A 21,291-nucleotide genomic window follows, 5' to 3' on the forward strand; every position below is an offset into this window, starting at 1 on the left:
AACCTTATTAATTGAATCATGGCTGGAACTTGGCTGGAACCACAAACTGATTCTCGCTGCTTTCAACTTGTTTGTCAAATTGGAAAATTACAACTAATTTTACAGAAAATAATTGTATTGCCAACTATTTTTTAATTTACCCTTTGCATTTTTCGTCAAGTGGCAGGGCTCTCATCTGCTATTGACGTCGTTGCGACGAATACCTGAATTCAAAGATGGCGACCATCTTTTCGCTCGTGTGAGTGCCATTCGTACGTATATCTACAAAATTTGGGAAGATCCTGCAGACTGCAGTAATTTTAAAGTAAAGTAAAATAGTTTTTTGCAGAGTAAATAAAATAAAAAAGTTACTGAAAATACCAGAAAGGTGTGTATCGCGTTTTGATCATAAAAACATGGTGGAACTAGTATTGCTAATACAAAGTACTTGATAGCTAAATGTGCATAAAATTTTTTTTTGTGGCTAAGGTGTGGAAATTGGTAAATTTTCATTCGGAAAGTTCGCTAATGACCCGTGGCATGTCGCTTCTCTAGTAAGTGCTCGCGTGTGGACCTAAAGAAAAAACCATATTTTTCTTATAGTCAAATTGATTTCCTGGGCATTTGTTTTAAAAATAAAACTCATAAAAATCGGGCCAAGTCGACAGAAAAAAAACTGCAGATACATCATATGTATAAGTAAAAGAGGAAGAAGAAATCGCGTCGAAGTTCGTGTGACGTCGACTTCAATGCTTCTGAGTCGGCCTTGATACTGCAGCGGTTTGTCAATGTATCCGATCCGTACGAAGCATCTGAGTCTAATGTTAAAAGAGAAATCCAAAATTTTTGATATTCCCAAAAGTGACCGATCCCATGTATAGAAATAGTCCATTGTTTGCAAACCTTATTCAAAACTTGCTACAACTTAATACTGGAATTTGGGAATAAGAAAAATTAATTATATAAACGGTAAGTGGAGAAGGAGAGTCGCAATGAAAATAATCGATAATAAGAAGGCTGCTCCAGGTTTTTTTATTTCTACATCCCAGTTTACGAAACTCGTAATAGTTTATTTAGAGTTTACATAAATGGTTACTTTTAATTGGCGAAGTCGAGCAGGTTTTGGTACTTTGATGAACATACTAGATATGTAAATACCTACATATGTATTAACATACTTTTGTATATATTTATGCAGTTCAAAATATTCTCTACATGCTTAAAGTTTAGCACAATTATGTTTCTTTAATTTTTAAATTTGTTATTTGCGAAGTAATTCTTTAGAGTTTTGTTTTTATTCACCCACAGTTGGAATACACAATTTTCACTAACATAGATATTTAAAAGAAGTAGGAAAACATAACCAGGTTTCTTTGTACATCAAAAAAATAAATGTTAGCGAAGCACATACAAAGCAGTTAAAAAGAAAGGTCAAATTGGTATTGGAAAACTAGTTTGTTGTCAAAATCCGCAGCAGGTATGAAATATATGTAGGCATTAAGAAGTATTTACTGACTAAGGTTTACATTTGTTTTAATAATTAGTAAGGTTCTAAAGGGGGTGGGTTAGGCGTTCTTAATTTACAAAAGCACTGTTCTGAGAAAACAAATGTGACAGGTAGATACGTATGTATACATATATGTACATAGAACGTCATACGGAAATGTATTGCAACATACTATGTACATACTTACTTACATAGGTGTATAACATGATTTGAGTATTGACCTAAAAAATTGGAAAAATTTGTATTAGATGCAGCCTTTGTAAGCTGTTTTGACCTACCTTCTTGATTTCATATCTAAATAATCCGAGTAGGTAACTAGTTTATGTAAATCACTACAAGGTTGTTAATTATGTACTAACATTTTTTATTTTATAAAATTTCTTTCTTTTCTATATTTTATAAGAACTGGAATGATGCGTTCTACTTTAATATATAACATTGAGCACATAGTCATAATTTTTTTGGAGAACCTCATTTCCTGTAAGAATGGGATTTGTAAATTTCGAAGAAGAACACCTATGCCACTGCTTGAACGCATGGTCGCATGCAAAGTGAGCAATTTTCAAAGTTCTTCTTTGTGCTTTTATATCATGATGGAAGCGCATAGGATTCTTTTAGCTGGTGACAAATGTACAGTCAGAGAACTTTTTTACAAAGATCCTGCGAAATGTTGCAAACCTGTCAGTATTTATAATAGTTTAAAAGATGTCTGTACACTTTTAAGAACAACTCCATGGAATTTGGGAATTTGCGCTTCTGGAAAAGGATTAATAGCAGGTTGTTTTTCTAAAATAAATTTCTACTTATCCATTTTTATTATTTCATTGTTTTATTTTTGTAGGTGCGATCCGCTTACATATGATAAATGGTGACGTGATCGACTGCTATACTCATGGCGGTGCTGTTGTACTTCCACAAGATCAGAATTCCATCGATCGCTTGGAAACAACAGCCTCATTTGTATTACTTGTAGAAAAAAATACCGTATTTTCAAAACTCTTATCACAAAACCTTTTCGGAGTTATTGGTGTAGATGTGATATTAGTCACCGGTAAAGGATATCCAGACTTATGTACGCGCTACATCCTAAATCGTCTTTCTACCGAGCACAATATTCCAGTCTATGCACTTTTCGATGCTGATCCATTTGGTATTGATATTTTATTGGTCTATCAATTTGGATCCAAAAAAATGACACCAGATATATCAAAGAATTTAATATGTCCAGGTATGCGCTGGTTAGGCATACATCCAAGCGAGCTTAATATGTTTAACTTTTCAAGCGCGGCGCTAAGCGATAAAGATAATAATAAACTTGAAAAAATGTTGGCATACAACTATTTAATACCCAGTTTGCACGCAGAATTGCAAATTTTACAGATATTACAACGGAAAGCTCATATCGACGACTTAAATGATATTTCACAAAATTTTCTTATAAACGACTACATTCCAAATAAGATAAAAAGAAATCTTGTTATTTAAGCAGAGAAGTATTTTTTAAAAGAAAACTCAAACATTCAGATACAACGTTAAATTGAAATGAATTCATTTTTAAGTTGAATAAATACATGTACGTAATATGTTTATACTGATTTTGATTTCATAATCATAAAGGAAGGGTGTTGCTTCGACGTAGCGAGATTAATTAACTATATTGATCTAGCCCGAAGCGATATTTGTAGGTGTACTATAACGAACCTAAATCCTACCTTATTTTATAAATTCGAAGTTTTGTTACCTATGTAGGCACTTATGTACATTTGTTTGTTAAGTGCCAGTTTTACAGCGACACGGTTAAATCTAACTGCGGTTTTAAACTTATTTAAACGCTCGAACTAGTTGGCAAGTGCACCAACGCGCAAGGTTAAGTTTCAAGTGTCTGTCAAATGAGATGATATTGCCACACAGTAAACAAACATGGTTTGTATTACCATATTTAACAAAAAGAAAAAAAGTGGATAGTTATTGGATGGAATGAACCTTTAAACCTTTATGAGAAGTGGTTGGGTTTTCGGTTCGGATCAAACATTTGTGGAAACTTTCGGTTCGGTTAATGGTTCAGTTAATTAATAGAAAAAAGCTGTCTCCCGGTTCAAAACCGGTTCACGTCCCTGGTTTAGACTAAGATTAGCCAATCAAATGTCAGCCATCTGTCACTGAAACCTAGCTCTTAAATAGTAAAATTTAAATTTCTGATTTATAATTTTTATGATATATAGGTATACATATATACATGTCAAATCTTTTATTGTAACTTAAAATGCATATTGAAATTCATCTGTAATGCTAAACAATAAAAAGTTATACTTTCACGTAGATTGTAAATAGGAAAAGCCCTTTTAGGAGGTATGCAGTAAATCATTTCTTCAGCCAATCTTGGGTAAGCCTTTTAGAATAGCTTCACTTAAGAATGACTACATTAATAATCTTTTGGTTAGTTACACCAAATTATTTTTATGGGAGAGTTGCCTACTTGCCAAAACTTACTGCCAATTTCACGAAATCAATTTAAGTGAAACATTTTCTTTATTGAATTATGTACTTAGATGTCTAAAGTTGAATATGGGTCAGACATTATGAAAGATTACACAGATTATACAGATTTATTTTTAGATACAAGTTTAATAGGTGTAATGTAGTTAAGAGTAAATACGAAAGGTATCAACGCACATTGAAATCTATCAAACCAAGAATGGACGAGCAGTCAATTCAACCTGAGACAATGGCAAGAAGAAATGACAAAGACAGCAAATTATTTCTTCTTAGTTAAATAAAATATAACAATATGATATTGTTACGGATTTGATAAGTTATCGACAAATGTTGGTCATCTGATGTAGTTTCGCAGATACTGAAAATTCTTTAAAGATGATTACACAGACGCAAATATGTGTGGAATACTGCAAAAAGGCTAATGAGCAGTATTCTCTCAGCTTTGTTATGCATCTGGCTCTACCTAGCATCCATTTAGGACTTCTTGTGAAACAAAAAACCAGCAAAAATATGTTCTTATTGCACGAAATTGTAATATTATTATATAGTTAATTTTTTACATATTCTTTTTCCATCTTAGCCACAGCACAAAAAGTTAAAAAAGTCAAAAACAAAGAAAAGAAAAAACATTCCTTAAACGAACCTAACTAATTACCGATATTTTTTAAAATACTTCTTTTAAATACGTACAAATTAAACATTTTTGTTGTCTTTACAGATGATCGCTAAATTGATCTAGTGATATTGCAGCTAAGGCTTGGTGAACATCTATCTATGTAAGATTGCACATTTTTGGTGTTCACTGATGCCAAAATCTAAAAGAAGTAAAACAGCAAGACTGTTGGTACAGCGCGCGAAGAGCTAAAGCAGCTACAGCGAAGAATTTCGGGAACGGCACACACACACTCACATACACAACCAATATACATAGAAATAATAAAAACAGCAAAAGGCAACCATTTGCGCAATCCCTCTCCATTTTTGTCTCCTACTAGTTTAAATTTAAGTTGGCGTTGTTTGAAATAAAATGTCTGCTACAATGCGAGCGACATTACAAACAGTTCCTGAAACCCTACCAACCGAGCATGTGTCCTCCACAACGGATGCGGCTGCGGTATCATCAAACACCCCAACGACAAATTCTTTAACGGCCATTACCTTAAACACATCGCAGCAGCAATACAATAGTACCATAAATGGTTCAGTGCATTCAGTCAAGGACCAGCAACATGACTCGGCAAATGCCAATATTATTGCACTGCCACAAACCACAACAACTAGTGTTGTTGTTGCAACAACAACAGCAACCACACCAATCGCTGCGGCTAATGTTACAGCAAATACGACTGTCAATATTACATCCCAATCACAACCACAACAACAGCAGTCACAGCAGCAGCAGCAGCAACAACAAACGCATCAGCACCAGCAACAACAGCAACACAGTCACCAGCATCAACATCATCATCACCTTGTGAATAATGCTACTACAACAGATGGTGGTGGACGATTGCCTCCCAATAATACGTCTACAACGGCGGCCGTTATAAATCACCATCAACATCACACCTCCGGCATAACAAGTGTTGGAGGTGGTGGTGGCGGCGGCGGCGGTGGCAGTGGTGTTGGTGTTGCACCGCTGCCCGTTAATAAAAACATTTTGGCTTCGCACTCGAATTCAGCGACGATGAAGCAACGAACATCTTCGGCTAAGGTAAGTGGCCTTCCGTTATTAATTACATACACACCACATATACATACATATATATCTGTTGCCAGTTATGCGACATACTACATTTCACGTAGTTGTTGATTAGATTTCATTGTGAAACCTTTATCAACGATAATCTTCCAATTCATACTTCTAAGCATCAAATCCTTAAATAGTTGCGTTTTTAAATCGGTAATTCCTGCAAAACACTTGCTCTTGCATATAAATGTGTATGGAGCCACACACAAGTGTGTTAATTTATTTTCTTACATACATAGCTGTGGATGGTAGCAGATTTCAAAGGATATTGAAACTTAATTGGGGAATACTAATATTTAACGAAAAGATCCTTGAAAAACTTACTGCATTGAAAGCAGAATTTTTTAAATTGAAATATGTATGTTATTTCAACAAATGTAAATTTTTATGTATTTGAGTACGTACTTGCATACCTGTGTGTTGCATGTGTGCTTATGTGTATGAAGCAAGTGTATATGCAGGAAATATTCATTTTCTTGTGAAAAAATTGTTGGTTTAGTAGTGTCAATTGCATTTACCATAAATATACTACATATTCATACATACATACTAGTATATTCGATGTGTTCTACTATATAGTTGTTCTGTGCGCTTTCATTTGTAATTTTTTTTACATACATACTATAATATATTATGATTCACAAAAAGGGTAACGGTAAAAAAACTGTTCTATGTCAAAAGTGTTTCCGTACTGTTTCATGTCCACCATATAAGACAGATATGGCATACATATATATATATAATAATTCATGAACTACATGCTTATGATATATTTGTATGGATGTGCGTAATCATTTGTTTGAAATGTGCTTAAGATAGCAGGTGCTTGGGTAGTGAAGATAAACTATTTAAATAAAAAAATCTATACAGATTTTGATAATGGACGTACTGCAAACAAATGAACTGATTAAATAAATGCAATGACAAGAGAACTGCAAGCAAATCACGTGGGGGGTTGAACTCTAATGCTAGCTAAGAGAGTTGTTTTTCTTTATGTTTGCTACGGAAAACAAGATGAAGCTTAAAATAAATTGTAATAAAAACCACATTTTTATAAAGTATACGTATGCCATATACTCTGATAAAGGATTTTCTAAACATCAGGCTTTTTGAATGGGGACGCCCAACACCGCACACCTTTTCGCATGCCCCGATTATCCCACCCATTTGATATCCGAAGCGCTGTGGACTCGAACTATCGAGACCGCTCGCTTCCTGGGCCGGAGGTTGGAGGACTCAGATGGGGAAGATGAATAAACAACCAAGCAATTCGGGGACTACCTTCTGCTACAACAACCACAACAATGGGACCGTTAATTCCTTTTTTAATTTCGTATTCTATATGGATTGCGTGATAAAAGAAAATCGCCCTGTTTTATGCACCATATTAAGAATCCCCTCCAGGAAGGGAATAGCGTCAGATGCACATGTCCGCGCCTATGCGTGAAATCATAAAAATTGTAACGAATTGTCTGAAATTGTTTAATGAAACAGGAAAGAAAGGCCACGGAGTTGGATATTTGTAGATCCATGCCATGGTTATTCTATGATGACCTCCTTTACTATCACCATCGGTGACTGTAGTCTTCCACAAAAACCCATTGGACAGTTTGCATGCGGTTATAACAGTAACATCGCATACATTTGCATTCATCCCGAACGACAGCGTAGCCACTGTATCTTTATTCGGTTCACTACCGTTATGTCGTTATAAAGCCTCTACGGCTCTTAGCTCCATCGTCTCGGGTACTCGCTGTCTTAAACAGCCATATATTTTTCGCAGAATCTTTCTTTCATGTCTATTGCAGAATTCGCAACGCCGAGCTTTCCTCGTCTAGTTAGACCAGTTATCCAGAGGGAGAAGCCTTTTAGCGGTTTATATAGATAGAGTAAATGCTATCTCCGATTGTCACTGAGTTAAACTCACGATCTTAGGCTCGCACAAACGGCGCGTGCCTTCATTCAAACAAGTGGTTGTTGTTGTTACCGCATAACAGTTTTGGATATAAATTTTTATCGTGGAATCAATGAAGTCACAGGGAGCTATCACCACAACATGATCGATCTGGTTTCTCGTTTCTAAATACAGCCACGTAGCTCTTTTGGTGCTAGAAGCTAAAAACTGCCATGGTTCCGGGCCTCTTTTCGTTATCGAAGGTTTCGTCGCGGACACCGAATTTTCCGCCTATTGAACTAAAGAAACCTTTGAAAGCCCACCCTGATATCGAACGTGCCAAGTACGATTTTGAGGGCGTGAGGGGTGTTATCCTTTACTGTCGGGGCGTGGAAGAAAATTAGCAAGTTGTTTAACAATCTTGCTTTGATACGAATTGTTGCGAGACTCCCGTTTACCGGAGTCAACGCAATACTTGGCCGAAGACTCACTTCCACTTGGCTCCAGACTTGTACTCCTTTACATGACAGCTCTAATAGACATAGCAAGATCCTATGGTGTTCTTATCTCCTCGTCCATCACATTTCTCATAGGAATTTCAATAAGCAGAAACGACTGCCGCGATAAATAATTTTTTATTGAAAAAGCCTGAGTTCTATTATGAAGATTGCATGGTGTTTAGATGAAGTTAAGGACCTTTTTTTTAAATATATAAACATGCATATTACATTGTATCAAAAAGAACAAGCAAACTCAGACGTGAGCTCTTTGCGTTTCGGCGCCATCGCTATATGTTTTTTCCTAACTGCAAATTCTTATAAAGATTATACTCACTTAGCTCTAGATTCTAATAAATTATATGAATATTTTATCACGCGTTTTATTTTTTTAACTATATCAAATGATGTACAAATATGATACTATCCTTATATCATCAGAAGGGCAGGAGATTTGTTTAATAAGTATGTGTAAGCTCATGCCTACGTAATTGCTTGTATATACTCACTTATGTACATTTGTCCACCTATGGCCAAAATAATAGAAACTCGTTATTTTTACCAGTTTTGATTACTTTTCTTTTGTTTGTTCAATTTTCATAAAGGTTTTATAAAAGTATAGTGAAGTGTATAACAGAAACTATACAAATCGAAATTTCCAGCTTTATGCAAAAATTTTGAAAAATTTAATCTATCACAATTTAATTAGAATTTCTAAAAAAAAAAATGTTTATGTAATTTTCTAGCCTATTTAATTTTAGTATAACAAAGTGCAAGTTTGAAATGGCTGAAATATTCCGCTGATTTTTGAAATTATTTTTTTAAGCTGACGGTGGGTGCATTTTTTTTCCAAATAAAAAAAATTGTCTTTCATCTTTTATATGGAAAAAATTGCGTGACACAATCGGCAAAAAAACTATCAAAATTTAAGTGGATTATTAGCCACTCCAAACTTTCACTTTGCATGCTTTCCAAAACGTCAAAATACAAAGCATCAGTCTCTTTTTTATTTTTAAACCGCACTAGAAGAAAAGGCCTAATTCTACTATACTTTTATAAAAATTTAATGAGCATTAAACAAGCAAAAGAAAAATAATCAAAACCGGCCCACATAGCGAGTTTCTATTATTTTGGCAATAGGTGTATGTGTACAAAACAGATTTACAGCCATGAGAAACATCTCTAGAAATTCTTTGTATATCATTTATGTATGTATGTACTTACCCTTGTGGTGGGCTGAATAAGTTAAGTGACATTTTGACTAGTTTTGGTTATTTTTCTTTTGTTTGTTTAATGTTTTTATTTTTTTTTTAAGTCTAGCACTTTACCTAACCAGCGCCACATAAAACCACATTTCAAACTTCGTACAAAAATTATGAAAATTCAACAAACTGTAACATTTGCACCCAAAATTTTTAACTTTTTATTCAGGTATGCAGTTTAGTAGCTCATTAAATTTTAGTATGTTTAAGTGTTAATTGCAAGACGCTAGAAAATCGCGTTGAATTTTGATCATTTTTTTGGCGGACGGTGTTGTGCATTTTCTTCCATATAAAATATGCTCGACAATTTCGTTTGTATGGGAGAAAATGCCTAACACCATCAGCAAAAAAAAAAAAATTTGTTACAAATCAACGCGATTTTCTAGCGTCTTTAAATTTACACTTAAACCTACTAAAATTTAATGAGCTACAAAACTGCACACCCAATTTTTTTTTTTTTAAATTCTGAATAATAAATTTAAAGTTCTTGGGTGCAAATGTTAAAGTTTGTTGAATTTTCATAATTTTTGTACGAAGTTTGAAATGTGGATTTATCCGGCGCTAGTTAGGTAAAGTGCTAAACTCTTATAAAAAAATATAAACATTAAATAAACAAAAGGAAAATAGCCAAAACTAGTCAAAATATTACTGAACTTAATCAGGTGACCACAAGTGTATGTATGTACATATTTATGTATACACGTAGTTTAAGTAATAAATAAGATAAGATATAAAAGGTAGACTGCTCCAGAGCGATTGTGACCAGTGTGTTATGACAAGAAAAATAATTACACAAAGGGTTGAATTACATTAAATGACGCAAATTCATATTACTTTGTAATCATTTGGTGCAAATTTTACTCGTTTTTTTAAATTATAGCATTTAGCTAACATCTTGACCTCCTTTACGGACGTTGTTATTCCTGGTTTCACAAACAAATTTTTCTCTCTTTCGATCTCTTTTTCTATACGTATTGAATGCAACTTACTACGATTTTTTTTAGTTTGAGTGAGGTGATGTTGGAGGTTGGGGTCAGTTTATTTAATAATTTGTGTGGTAATAAATTTTGGTAATAAAATAAAATTTGGTAATAAATCGACTTCAGCGCCACCTTGTGGGTTAACCCCTTACAAAATTATTTCTCTTTGTGTTACACACATGCATATATAGCTGGCGAGCAGATTTTTTCATGCAGACCTTGTCTTTTTAATGACGAACACAACAAAAGAAGAATGTGTCAAATCGTTTCAGCTTTTCTCAAATGATGATGTCACATGCAAATAGTAAATGACGTTTAATATTCATCATTTATTCGTAAAATTGGTGGATGACGCTGAAATGCGAGTTAAGACAAACATCTAAGAATCTGTTAAAATGTTAGGGATGTTTGTTCTTTAAAATTGTAGGGCAAAGTTAGTTTCCAGTTTTCTGAAAATTCTGGAAAGTTTGCAAAAATTCTGGTTGGTGGCGTAACCGATCTTTACGTCCGGATTTAGTAAACTATTTAACAGTGAGAATATTAAAAATCGCCCTACTTATTGCTCGTATTTTGTTGACCGGTTTGCTTAGCTCCTAGTTCGGTGCACATGTATTCACTTTTATTTTATCGGTTGGTTCGAAAACCGATCCCCTTATTTCACACTGCAACCGTTCTCTCTCGAAAGCACCCAAAGCCTTCACATCTTTGTTAGACATCGTCCATGTTTCTGCTCCATATAAAATGACGGACCTAATAAATCGTCGTTACTAAAGAGATCCATCGAACTTAAGCCATATTCATCCTAAATAACTCTGGTTCGATTTGTCTTTGGCCAGAAAATTGGCAAACCTTGGTTGACATACGACTCTATGCGAATTAATAGCAGTGTTTATTTAGCCAAATTTTTTTACCACTAATTATGTGTATTTAAGTTTATTTTTGTGTTAAAATATAGTTAATTCAAGAATATTAACCATATAAATCAAAGCTTTAATATTTGTACAAAATCCGCCAAAATTCAAAAAATTTATATGGAAGAAAATGCGTTACACTGTCCGCAAAAAAAAAACAACGCGATATTTTAGCAACTTTGCGTACAGAATGTATATGAAAAAAATTGCGTAACACCGTCGGAAAAAAATTATCAAAAATCAAGGCGATTTTTTAGCATTTTCACATTTGGCTATAGGAGTATAAATACCATCAACTTGAATCACATAATTCTGGAATGTTAAGTCGTATGTATTCCTCGTAAATCTAAACACACAGAACAAAATTTTATATATTTGATGATTTGTTGAAGATTCCTTCTTGGATACGTTGTGGAATCGAATTTATCAAAGATTGTCCCTGAGTTCTGTCAGTTGTTCCCATTCCTCTTCAATAAACCTTTTTGTGACAGTATTTCAAATATTCTCAATTAAATTCAAATCTGTGCTATTAACACGCCACACAGTGCAGTGCGAGCGGGCAAAAATCAAAAATTTTGTTGCCCAACTATAGACGTAATAGACGTAATTGGTATTGTTGGAAAGGTAATTTATCCATTATAAAGTCTCCGGTCCCAATAAAAAAAAAAAGAATAATACACAGCAAAAAGGTCCATGAACTTGACGCATTTTAAACCAAATATTTTAATCAGAGCCACATCAGTTTTAGCTTTACGCGAAAAAAATGCCAAACATACAACATACATAGATATTAAGTAAAATTTAAAATTTTTCCATTTAAAGTTGTTTAAGGTGACTGTAAAAATTTAAATTGCTAAAAAATTTGAATTCTGTAGTCTAGACTCGCCATATTTTATTTAAATGCAAATTTATTGTGTTGAAAATAAAAGTATTACTAAAGTTTAAAGGTTTAAATCTATAAATCTTGTAAACTCATGTTTGTTTTTATTCCATAAATCAAAAGTCAGTCCTTTTGGCTGTTGAAAAAAATGCTACATTTTTGCATTTTGCAAAATATTTTTCTTTTAGTAAGGTATAAAAAACCTTATTTCCATAAAAAAATTTTAAATGGGAAGTGAAACTAACTTCTTTTCTATCATGGTAAATACTATACAAACAATTGAAATTATTATTATTTATAGTTACACCATCACTTTATGTTACTGCAATGTCAAAAAAGCAAATAAAAATATAAAAAGTGAACTAAAGAAGTATTTACGAGATTTTGCTGAACTGCAAATTTTAACCATTTTGGTTGCTAAATATGGCAAACTTTCTCTTTCGTCTGACACCCATATTGTTATACTATATTTCAGCTACTTAATTCCCTTAATTAAAGTATATTTGACTTTTTAAACAGGTGGCAACCCGTTGTAGTTTAGAAGTGAAGCCTTTTCAAAACCATTTCGATTGATGCCCATATTGTAGATAATATCTAGTTCATTTAATTTAGTAAATAATTTGAATAAATTCTTTTAATGGCAATCCTTTCAAAAAAATGTGACTTCATTGCACATCTGCAGGCCGATCCCTGTCATTTGATACCTCACTTTTGAAAATCGTACGAATTATGTGTACATTTCATTTATTAAAAAAATTCGTTAATAAATACCTACGTGTGTGTGTAAATGACACAAGAAGTCAAATTTTGAGCCTCAAACTGAATTTACGGAGAAAGTATGATAGGTATCAAGACATTTTTGAATTCAGCGTCCTAAAGTTCACTGTCATTCAGACCTGTCATGCCAATATTTTTGCCAACTGTCCGGCCCAGGTCTAGATTAATTTCAGATGAACTTAAAATACTACTCTTTTCCTATGTCCACGGGCCGTTTGCTCAGGTAGCTTTTAGAATTTATATTTCTTTTAAACATACATACATATTGTTCTAAAAAAAAAAGAAAAAATGAAATTTTAATAAAATAGTTTTATTTTGGTATTTTTAACTTTACAATTCCAAAATTGTATTCCTTTCGTTGTGTAAAATTCAAAAAGCAACAGAAAAACTTGAAATTTCCCCTCAAAATCATCTGCCATTTGGCTTTCTCAATTTCTCCTTTCCAAGTTTTTGCGTACGAAAACGGCAAAGCATGCAAACTCGTAACATAAGTAATATCACTCTGTGTTGAAAGAAAAGTGACATGAACGCTATTCTAAAATATGTATCTACCGTTAAATAAATAGATGGTTGCCATAAAAGAAAACCAAAGCGTATATCTGCAGGTCCCTGTCATTTGTGTGACACCATCAAGGTGCACGCCACAAATCGGTAGAGACTCGGCCAAATACTAACATATTGTGTAAGCGCCAATCTATTATTATTATAATTAAATTATGTAAATGTTTTTCTGTATTTATTATTTATTTATTAACTTTTTACGCCCTCACCAGCTGTTAAAGTTATCGCAAAAATCTGTAACATATTACTATTTCTAGATTCTTTAACTACTTTCAATTAAGTGCGGCTTAAATTTTTTAATTTGAAAATTGTTGCAATATTTGTTGAAATATTTACATATGTATGTACAATACATATATCTACATAAATTTAACCAGTTATATTTTGTGCCCCATACTAGCATCTGATTCTATTAAACATTTAAACTAAGCTTTCTTTGTGGAAAATACGTATTTAAACGTATGTATGTTTTATGCGTCGACGTTATTGCACAGCAAATTTAGAACATTAAAAAGACAATAAAACAAATTTGGCCAAAAGTGTATAACTTAGAAGCCGTTAAGTGCAAATGCACCATTTACGCTGTTGATTTACCGTCATAATGTCGTTTTACACATTAATGTTTATAAACATATGCACACTTGTCAGCATATAAGCTTTCACGTGCATACAGTGGCGGAAAAATAAATGGGGACGTGATATTTTACTAAATTTTGTCTATTTTTCTTTTGTTTATGTAATGTTTGTAATTGTTTTTTTAATAGAAGTATTTTATCGAAGTAAATCCAAATTTCATATTTTATGTAAAAATTAAGAAAAAATTTTAAAAAATTTTTAAAGAAAAAGCTTGACACCGCCAGCAAAAAATGTATCAAACATCAATGGGATTTGTTTAACAACTTCACACGCCCCTCTTTATTATTTATGGGCTATCCGAAACGTCCCGAGAAACGAAAAAAATTAAAAAGTCCCATATAATTATTATGAGTAGACGAAAATAATTTCCATCGTAGAATAATGGTGGTCAGAAAGTCCACTTTATAAAAAAAGGAATCATATCGGCCAAATGTCCATTTTATGGTTATCTAAACAAGCGATAATAGGACCTCAGTCTGCAAGGTCAAGAGACCACAAAAAAAATGCAATTTATCAAGCTGGCATATTGGAGGGTCGTTGAATACCAATAAACTTTGGTTCCAAATCAAATTTGACTGCTTTTTCGCCAAACAAGTGACTGTACATTATGTAAGACGTAGAAACAAGTTGTTGCAGCACAAAGATAAAAAGGAGGAAGCCTGCCTTGATAATCAGAAAAATGTTTAGTCAAAAATGCATTTTTACACTATTCCATCAAAATTTAGTATTAATTGATATTTTAATTCTGAGGATAAAATTAAACGTTTTCAGCCGGAATATGATGGAATATGAAGATGAACATAAAAGCTAAAATATTCAAATTGGTTATGGCTAATTTATTAAAAGTCAAGCAATAGCAAAATTAGCTATCGAGTGCAAATCTGGAACAATCTAGTTTCTACCTTTTTTTTGTAATTTTCTTCTTCATCTGCTTGTATTAATTATTGTTTTTATGGCCTTCTGATTAAATAAACATTGGAAATGTGAAATCTTAATTTAGATTACAAAAAGGTCTTCGTATATTGCGGATATATCGCAAGAAAATTCACATTATATCTTACTGTTCCGGTTTTGCTCCTCAGTGTATAACAAATGACGATGAGCAATAAATTGAATACAGAAACAGTAACAAGTATTTTTAAAGCAAGTATTTTAAACCCTACATAATGAAACAAAAAAGAAAAAATAGACAAAACTTGTTAACATGTAGAGTCCCTAATTATTTTTTCGCCACTGTGTGTTCGTATATACATTCATTAATGTTAACAAGTAATTTTTAGCAAAAAAAAAACCGACTTCAAATCTCATATAAAAAAAAAATATATATATATATATCTCATGATCCACTGATCGGATCTTAACCAGATTAGTATGGGACCACCTCTGAGACACTACCTTTCCGATGCAAAAAAAATTATCGAAATCGGTTGACGTGGTCCAAAGTTATGCGGTAACATACATAAAAAAAAAAAAAGATTCCGACGAACTGATAACCTCCTCCTTTTTTGGAAGTCGGTTAAAAAATTAGAAATTTGTAAGTAAGACACGTGCCCTTTTTTCGCTTGCATATCTAGATATGTTTACCATTTGACAAAAATTTGGCGTATATACGTAGTTTAGTGAAAAAAAAATTACATTGTGGAAGGATTGTAGGCTATACAAAAACACTACATACAATTGCATCTGTCTGCACCCTAATATGTATGTATATATAGGGATGTACCTACCCTGCAGAAAATCTGACTAGCCCAGAACTAGCGTAAAACTAGACCTTTTGACGACAGTACTAGTTCTAGCTCAATACCCAAGCAATGCCTTCAACTGTCCAGTTTGTCCCGGCGATGTCATTGGCGGTGACAATTGTCGCCCAATGCATTACTTCGCAACTAGTGCTTAACCAGTCCAGTTCCTTCTAAATTTTACTGCAGGGTACATATGTATATTTATACACACACACTATGTACATGCATTAAGTATGTACCTACAATGTTATGTTATGCACCACGGTGTTATCATATTTCCTTACCACGAGTATATTTGTTTCTGTTGTCATTTTAAAATAGATAACGACAGAAAGATAAATCAGAAGATAAGCATTTTAAACGTTAGCGTACGTACATAGTATGTATGTATGTACATACATATATCTCGTGCTTTTCAGTTGGATGTACTACATACATTGTATATGATATTTATTAGCGTAAGCAATGAGAATAAAAAAGAAAAGCACAAGATAATGAAAACTTAAGTGCTAAGTGCTATAAGAATAGGGCTCACTTGAAAGAGTGAGAGAGGCTAAAAAATCACTACTGGATCACTGGATAGTTCAGTTGTTGACATAGAGACTCGACCGATACTCTCTTCACACTATTGTTGATGTTATTGTTTTTGTTGTTGACTACATATGAGCGCTTCAAGTATACTAAGTGGGAAAAATCCACACAACCACGATCGAACAATAGTATGTACATATGTACATATATATTTGCATACTTTCATGCCTATATGTATACAATGGTAAATAGATACGTACATATGTATGTTCAATATGCACTAGCTGGTCAGTCGTTTCTAAAATTAAGCGCACTTTACTTTTTTTAATTTTATTTTTTTTGCAAATTGAGAACAGCTCGTCACGTTGGTTATGCGGTAAAGCTTAAGTAACACATATACACACATACACACATGGTCATCCATTGCATGTATAACTAACTAGAAATATCATCATGACTGCATTGAAAATGAAATTATAAAAAATGAGTAGATTTTGAAAAAAAGCGTAGCTTCGACAGTAGATTGCACAAACGTGTATACTATAGTCGTTGAAACAAGTACATACACAACCATTATTTTTTTTATGTTTTTGTCTTTGCTCGTGCACCGTCCAGCTGAGTGTAATAGGTAGACATACTCAGCTTGGCTGGAATGGTAACCCAATAAGCTATTCCAATGGCTATTCTGTTTTCTTTGCTAGTCTTTGTGTTGCTCAAAAGCCTACCGCATTTTGCAATTTTAATAATAATAATTTTTTTTATAAAGAATGCGTTTATTTTAATCTTCAATTTCCATAGTGTGAACTTAAATTGCCCTTCAGTTGGATTTGCGAATCCTCTATCTCCTCAATTGTTTTAAAATACATTTCGCTTGTGACTTGAATCAGAAAAAAATTACAAGTGGTCATCCACAGACGTATACAGAGCTTGCGGGAGGACCAATTTTTTTTTATAGGTAAATAGCCGCTTTTAGCATCAATTATTTCTCTAAAAATTTCGATTTTTGTGACAAAAATTCTCCCTCAAATGCTTCTGCAATAATAGTTCCTATTTACTGTTTGCTCTTGAAGAAAGGTGACCTTATCAAATAAAATGGTCAACAAAAGGTAAATTTTTGGTCGTGGTCTTTAGCTTTGTCCTACCTGAAATGCGCCATTTTGTTATTTGCTGAATACACTATAGGGAAAATCTCAAGTTTTGGACTTCATTTTGGGTCGTAGGTTATATACCTGTATGCCGATTTTTTAGATAGAAGGCATGTTCTTTTACAAAAAATCAAGCCGCTAACGAAGAGAATCGATTAATAAATAAATAAGTTAATAGTAAAAACAAATATTTTTAAAGCAAGCTTTCTAAATATGAACTGGTTTACCAAATATATCGACTCGTACGCCATCTATTGACAACATTTTTAGTAGACTTATTTATTATAACTAAGTACAAGTTTTAAGTAGCTAGGAATTGCCGTTGATTTTTGGAAATTTTTTTTTTCACAGTCTTCCATACAATTTTTCTTTTTTCGAAAATACTTTATATGGAAAAAATGCAAAACACCTCCAACAAAAAAATCTCAAAAATCAATGCGATTTTTGACTAACTCCGAACTTGCATTTTAATGGGCTGCAAAACTGCATACTCAAAAAAAAATCTGATTAAAAAGTTAAAAATTTTGATGAAAATTTGCTGAATTTTCGCGAGTTTTGCAGAAAGTTTAGGAATTATATTTTTATGATTTTTGTTGTTGAATGAACCATATTTTTGTACAAAATTGACGGAAAATTATTAGAATAAAAATTGTTGCATGTATTGTGAAAAATTTGCTGTGACAATACTTTGTTCCGGCAGTGTACATACAGAGAAAGTTAAATAAAAGCTTGTAAACAAGTTGTGAAAGTTGAAATGAAAGTGCCTAATGATTTTGTGTATGAAATATAAATATGAAATAATGTTACTCATACGCCATGTACGATAAGAGTATGGCGTATGAGTAACTAACTTGCGTTCCTGCTCATATTTCATTCACAACTTTTTTTACCCTTTTCACCTCAACTCATCTCTTTCCCTAATCATAGTGAATATCGCTTTACTCCACTGCGAGTGAGGAATAAATATCGACTACATTCGGAGAGGAGCATCAAGCAAAAAAGGTACTCATACTAATGTCGATACTTTGGCCGGTTAGTTAGCAGTTCCAATGAAAAATTATTGCTACAAATAACCGTTTCGCTTATTATTGTTACTCTGGCAACAACAAGCAAGAACAACAACTGTTGGTACCGCAGTGTGTACCCGAACTAGCACTTGTTGGAAGCATAAGGTCCTCCTAGGCCCTACTTGGGAGTTCAAACACACTTAATGTTTTAACACGTGGCACTTTTGGGAAAACGCAGGTGTCTGGATACTCTTTGTGACTTAATCGAAATGTACTTTAAGTTGGTGAGGAAGTGGTTCGGCTTTAAGCAACTCCTCTACTCACATTGCTTCAAGGCAACATTGAACATTTACAGATCCGTCTAGATTGGCGGAAATCCTTTTGGAAGTGTTTTCTGACTCGTGAGAGCTTCTCCCACACTTTGCAAGGCTGAGTTTTAATTTTAAAGACTTTTTAATCAGTTGCTTGAAAACTGTTGCCTGGCCCGCAATACTTTTCCCAATTTCCCAATAGCTTACCAGTTTCTGATCATAACATAGTTGTTACACAAAGACTTGTACTTGAGTTAATTAGAAAAGCTGTAGGCCCGACTGTCGTGGCAACGAAAGTTGTTTCTTCATTTCGATTGCTGGAATAAACGCTTACTGGGACACACTGTTGCATACAAGAGAAGCACACAATTGCTTATTATTATGTTATGTATAAACGTATATAGTGTTGTTGTTATGGTGTGGTATCTGTGGCTGTTGATGACTTCTGACTTGCGGCTTGTAGCTCATATTTACACTTGTCTCAATCTAAATTAGGTTCCTCATCGAAGTGAGAGCTTTTCAACATTCTCTTTCGTACGTTTGAGAATTGCAAAATAAAAGGTCGTCAAGAATTAAACAACATTTTCTATCCAACGTTGCGTTGAGTCTTTGTACGATTCTGATGATGAGACTAAACCACAGACACTATAGGTGACTTTGTATAAATATGTGTGTCTGGGCGTGTGTGTGTGTGTGTGATTAAGTATAGGTATGCGTGCAGGTCCGAGCCACTGCCAAGCTACAGAGCCACAGCCGCAGCGGTATGAGAACAAGTCTAAATTGAATAGACCTCTCAGTATCATGGCGACGTTTAAAGCCTTCGTATTATAATAAAATTTTCGTTGTTGAAGCGTTGGACGGTTTGGTGCTGCGCGTACAATTTATAATAAATATATATCTATGCAGGTATATATGTATTAATGTACATATATGCCTATATTACAGATATGTATGTGTAATTAAATCTATACGTACATATGTATATGGTCATGTACATACTTACGTACATACGTGTAATTGTGCTAAGCATAGATTATATATTAAAAAATTTAATCAACAAGTGTTGCTGCAAGCTCTGTACCGTACTTGAAAATTAATAGAATTTTATAATAAAATTCGCTTAACGCTTCAAAGCATGGAACGCAGCAAACTTTGTGAAAATTAAATTGATTTGAATGAATGGAGAATAAAGAAAGAAATGTGTGCATAAAAGTTACACCTATACGCGCATATAACATTAGTCATAAGTTGAATTGGTATACAAAAAGAGCTTCGGTGAACACTAAGTGACTTCAAGTTTCTTTAATTTTTTTACGGGTTTGATCATGGTTTTTTTCTGAGTGCAATCAGTGTGTCTAATGTGTTTTAATAAAAATCTTGATTAAATTACTTTACGTAATATAAGCATGCATACCATGTAGTATGTACATATGTACATACATACATACATAGACACTACGTACATAACATACATATAAGCGAGTACATTAAAAATTTATCAAGTGTGAATAAGTGCGATTCTCCTTTTTTTCGAAACTATTCACTATACTCATTGCTTAGTTGCGAAAGTGAAATAATGCCTGCCTAATGCTCAATACAAAGATACATTTGCAGGCTACATTAAAAGCGTAAAAGTGTAAACGCGTTGTGAAAAATGGTGCATAAGAATCCGCTCTAATCTACAAGTGTGTTGAGTGCGATGTGAAAACGGGGGTATAAATAGACAGTAAAAAAGCAAAAGTCGCTAGTTAAAAAAGCTCCTACAAATAATGTTGCGCCTCGTCTTTTTTTTTTTTTTTTTTTTTTTTTTTTTTTAACTAGAATACAGTTTACTGGCTGCCGAGGGCTAGACTAAACTACGCTTGTACCGCTGGTCGTCGCTAAGCACAGTGGCGTGCATGCGTGTGTACATGGATACAATGCATAGTAAATACAGACGGTCATACACATAAAAGTAGATATATGTCTGTATAGTGTAGTGCACAGCTGACGTAATGTTGAAATACGAAACTAAAGCCGGAGATCAAAAAATTGCGATAGTCGCTTATTAGCTAGTTTCTATATAATTTATCCTTCTTCAATTCGATTTGAAATTGAATGACTATGGCAGATACGAAAAGTATTTTTTTTTGTTTGTTTTAAAATAACGTTTGAGCTTTTAATTAAGCAGAGAATTGTTATTTTTTTCACTTTATAGTGTTCAGCCACAGCGTCAATCGCGTAACGTAAATAATATGATAGCTTTTTGCTATAGCCAGAAGCGGGTAAGCTTTTGCTGCTGTATATTGTCATTGTTTAGCGATATTTTGTTGGCTTGCTGTCTTTAATCTACAGTCTTTCGAGCTTTTTGCTTACCTACATACATGCACACATGCATACTTACCTATGCACGTCAAAATTATGAAACATGTGTGTTGTTTGGGTG

General features: G+C 33.4%; 2 protein-coding genes across 3 annotated transcripts in view; both read left to right on the forward strand.

The window, feature by feature from the left end:
• The first annotated feature begins 216 nt into the window (after positions 1-216).
• Positions 217-3,073, forward strand: LOC118744684 (meiotic recombination protein W68). Of its 2 annotated transcripts, none has more exons than XM_036477873.1 (3): positions 217-304; positions 1,890-2,263; positions 2,328-3,073. In XM_036477873.1, exons 2-3 carry the CDS (start codon positions 1,897-1,899, stop codon positions 2,969-2,971), a joined length of 1,011 nt encoding a protein of 336 aa, XP_036333766.1. In that variant the 5' UTR covers positions 217-304; positions 1,890-1,896; the 3' UTR covers positions 2,972-3,073. The 2 variants fall into 2 exon arrangements, with proteins under 2 accessions (XP_036333766.1, XP_036333767.1); XM_036477874.1 differs by lacking the exon at positions 217-304 and adding an exon at positions 374-533.
• LOC118744685 (box A-binding factor-like) overlaps positions 235-21,291 on the forward strand; it is a 28,503-nt gene continuing 7,446 nt past the window's right edge. The window contains exons 1-2 of the mRNA XM_036477876.1: positions 235-367; positions 4,701-5,696. Coding sequence (XP_036333769.1) covers positions 5,010-5,696 — 687 coding nt within the window. The 5' untranslated portion in view covers positions 235-367; positions 4,701-5,009. The remainder of the gene's footprint in view (positions 368-4,700; positions 5,697-21,291) is intronic.

This window comes from Rhagoletis pomonella, unplaced genomic scaffold (assembly GCF_013731165.1).
Source record: "Rhagoletis pomonella isolate Grant_MI unplaced genomic scaffold, Rhpom_1.0 Rhpom_scaffold_00008, whole genome shotgun sequence".
NCBI classification, from domain to species: Eukaryota; Metazoa; Arthropoda; class Insecta; order Diptera; family Tephritidae; genus Rhagoletis; species Rhagoletis pomonella.

Bases quoted from the DNA above. Each gene is read 5' to 3' on its own strand.
- LOC118744684 (XM_036477873.1), top strand. From the start codon at position 1,897: ATGATGCGTTCTACTTTAATATATAACATTGAGCACATAGTCATAATT. The intron at 2,264-2,327 runs GTTGTTTTTCTA...TTATTTTTGTAG, and splicing joins TGGAAAAGGATTAATAGCAG to GTGCGATCCGCTTACATATG.